Below are 1,633 nucleotides of genomic sequence, written 5' to 3'. Positions count from 1 at the left end.
TGAGCTCCTCCAACAATGCAGCATATATAATACAATACAAACATACAAATTACAAATGGTGCCAGAAGTCTGCATACATGTCAATAGAATATAATATGTACAGGAACAGAATATGAAATTAAATAATGTACATTAAGACAAAATGAAATACGGTTTATTGCAGTTATCCTGTGTGAGAGAGGGAGGGAACATTGGAATATGAAGAAGTGTTTCGTCTGAATAGAGTCTGAAGGGTCGTAAACAAACAGAGGTTCAAACATAACATCTTGGAGGTAACAACTTAACATTCGCCCCACTCGAGAACCTGGATCAAATGGGTAAAAACAACATCCGTTCAGGCGTGACTGAGTGATAATCCCTGCTGACTGTATGTCTGTGTCTTCCAGGGCAACATGTCAGTCACCGTGTGTCACGGAGGAGACCCCATCCCCAAAAGTCCCTTCAACATCAGCGTGGCCCCCCCGCTCGACATCAACAAGGTCAAGGTTCAGGGTTTGAACAACAGTGAGTACGGCAGACAGGAAGTGGAAAGCTTTTATCAAACAGGAAGTCAGTTTCAGAGCGACAGACATCCTGCTTTCAGGTCGACGTCACAACTTAAACATTTCAGTGTGAGATACGTGTGGGAACTTTTAGACAGTTAGCACTAAATGGTTTTTAATATATCACCCTTTATCTGGAAGGGACAGCAGGAATGTGACGGAAAGAAAATGCAACAAGTCATATTGTGCAAAGATTCTGAGTTGACATGAGAAACCCTAGAGACCCCACCACGTTAACATATAAGACCTGGAGTTTGTGTTAATGTTGTTTTGCCTTTAAGGTTGTTTGTATGCTTCCATTACATTTGGTGTAAATACTTGTCCTTTAGCATCCTTTTTTAATGCTCAATTGTTTTGTAAAAAAACATATTTTGTATTATCCTTACATATGTTGTTTTGTTTTGAATGACTTTGCATCTTATTTTCTTAGATTGTTTATGCTGGCACCACCAGAGACCAAAGCAGATTCCTTGTATGTGTAAACGGACATGGCTATAAACTGGATTCTGATTTGTGTGCGCCCTGAAAGAGGTGGACGTGGGGAAGGACGAGGAGTTCTCCATCAGCACTCGGGAGGCGGGAGGTCAGGGTAAACTGGAGGTGAAGATCACCTCTCCGTCACGCCGGCCAATCCCCTGCAAGCTGGAGTCGGGCTCGGCCAATGAGCTGCACTCTGTGAAGTATATCCCCCCCGAGGAGGGGCAATACCGCGTGGACATCGTCTACGACGGGAACCCCGTTCCTGGGAGTCCGTTCAGCGTGGAGGGCGTGATGCCGCCGGACCCTTCCAAGGTCAGAGACGTTCTCTTAGAGCTTTTCATATTTCCTCCAAAAAGAATTCATGCACTTCTGAACCAAACCAAAACACAACTTCCATTAAAGCTCAAGTTGTATCATATCGTCTCATTTAGCTGCAAGCCTTCTGTTACCATCTGTTTATTTTCAGTTTTATTTTGAATGATCACAGTCTGTCAGTTTCCTGTTTTACTTTGAAAGGTGTTCACCCCCTGTCTGTCATGTCTGTATTAGCTTCCTGTCTGATGATCTGATTCTGTTCACCTGAGGCCTGTGCTCTGAATCCAGCTCAACAG

At 43.7% G+C, this 1,633-nt stretch overlaps 1 protein-coding gene across 1 annotated transcript; it reads left to right on the top strand.

The window, feature by feature from the left end:
- Positions 1-386: 386 nt before the first annotated feature.
- LOC104942519 (filamin-C-like) lies at positions 387-1,343 on the top strand (the record flags this gene model as incomplete). The annotated part of the gene is made up of 2 exons (XM_010767746.1): positions 387-504; positions 1,072-1,343. Coding segments are annotated over 2 exons (390 nt in total), but the record flags the coding sequence as incomplete, so codon positions are not given.
- Between the last annotated feature and the right edge of the window lie 290 nt (positions 1,344-1,633).

The sequence above is a fragment of the Notothenia coriiceps genome, unplaced genomic scaffold, assembly GCF_000735185.1.
Source record: "Notothenia coriiceps isolate Sejong01 unplaced genomic scaffold, NC01 NC01_scaffold00004675, whole genome shotgun sequence".
Taxonomy (NCBI): domain Eukaryota; kingdom Metazoa; phylum Chordata; class Actinopteri; order Perciformes; family Nototheniidae; genus Notothenia; species Notothenia coriiceps.
The sequence above is the reverse complement of the archived record's forward strand: the minus strand, read 5'-3'. Positions and strand labels throughout refer to the sequence as shown.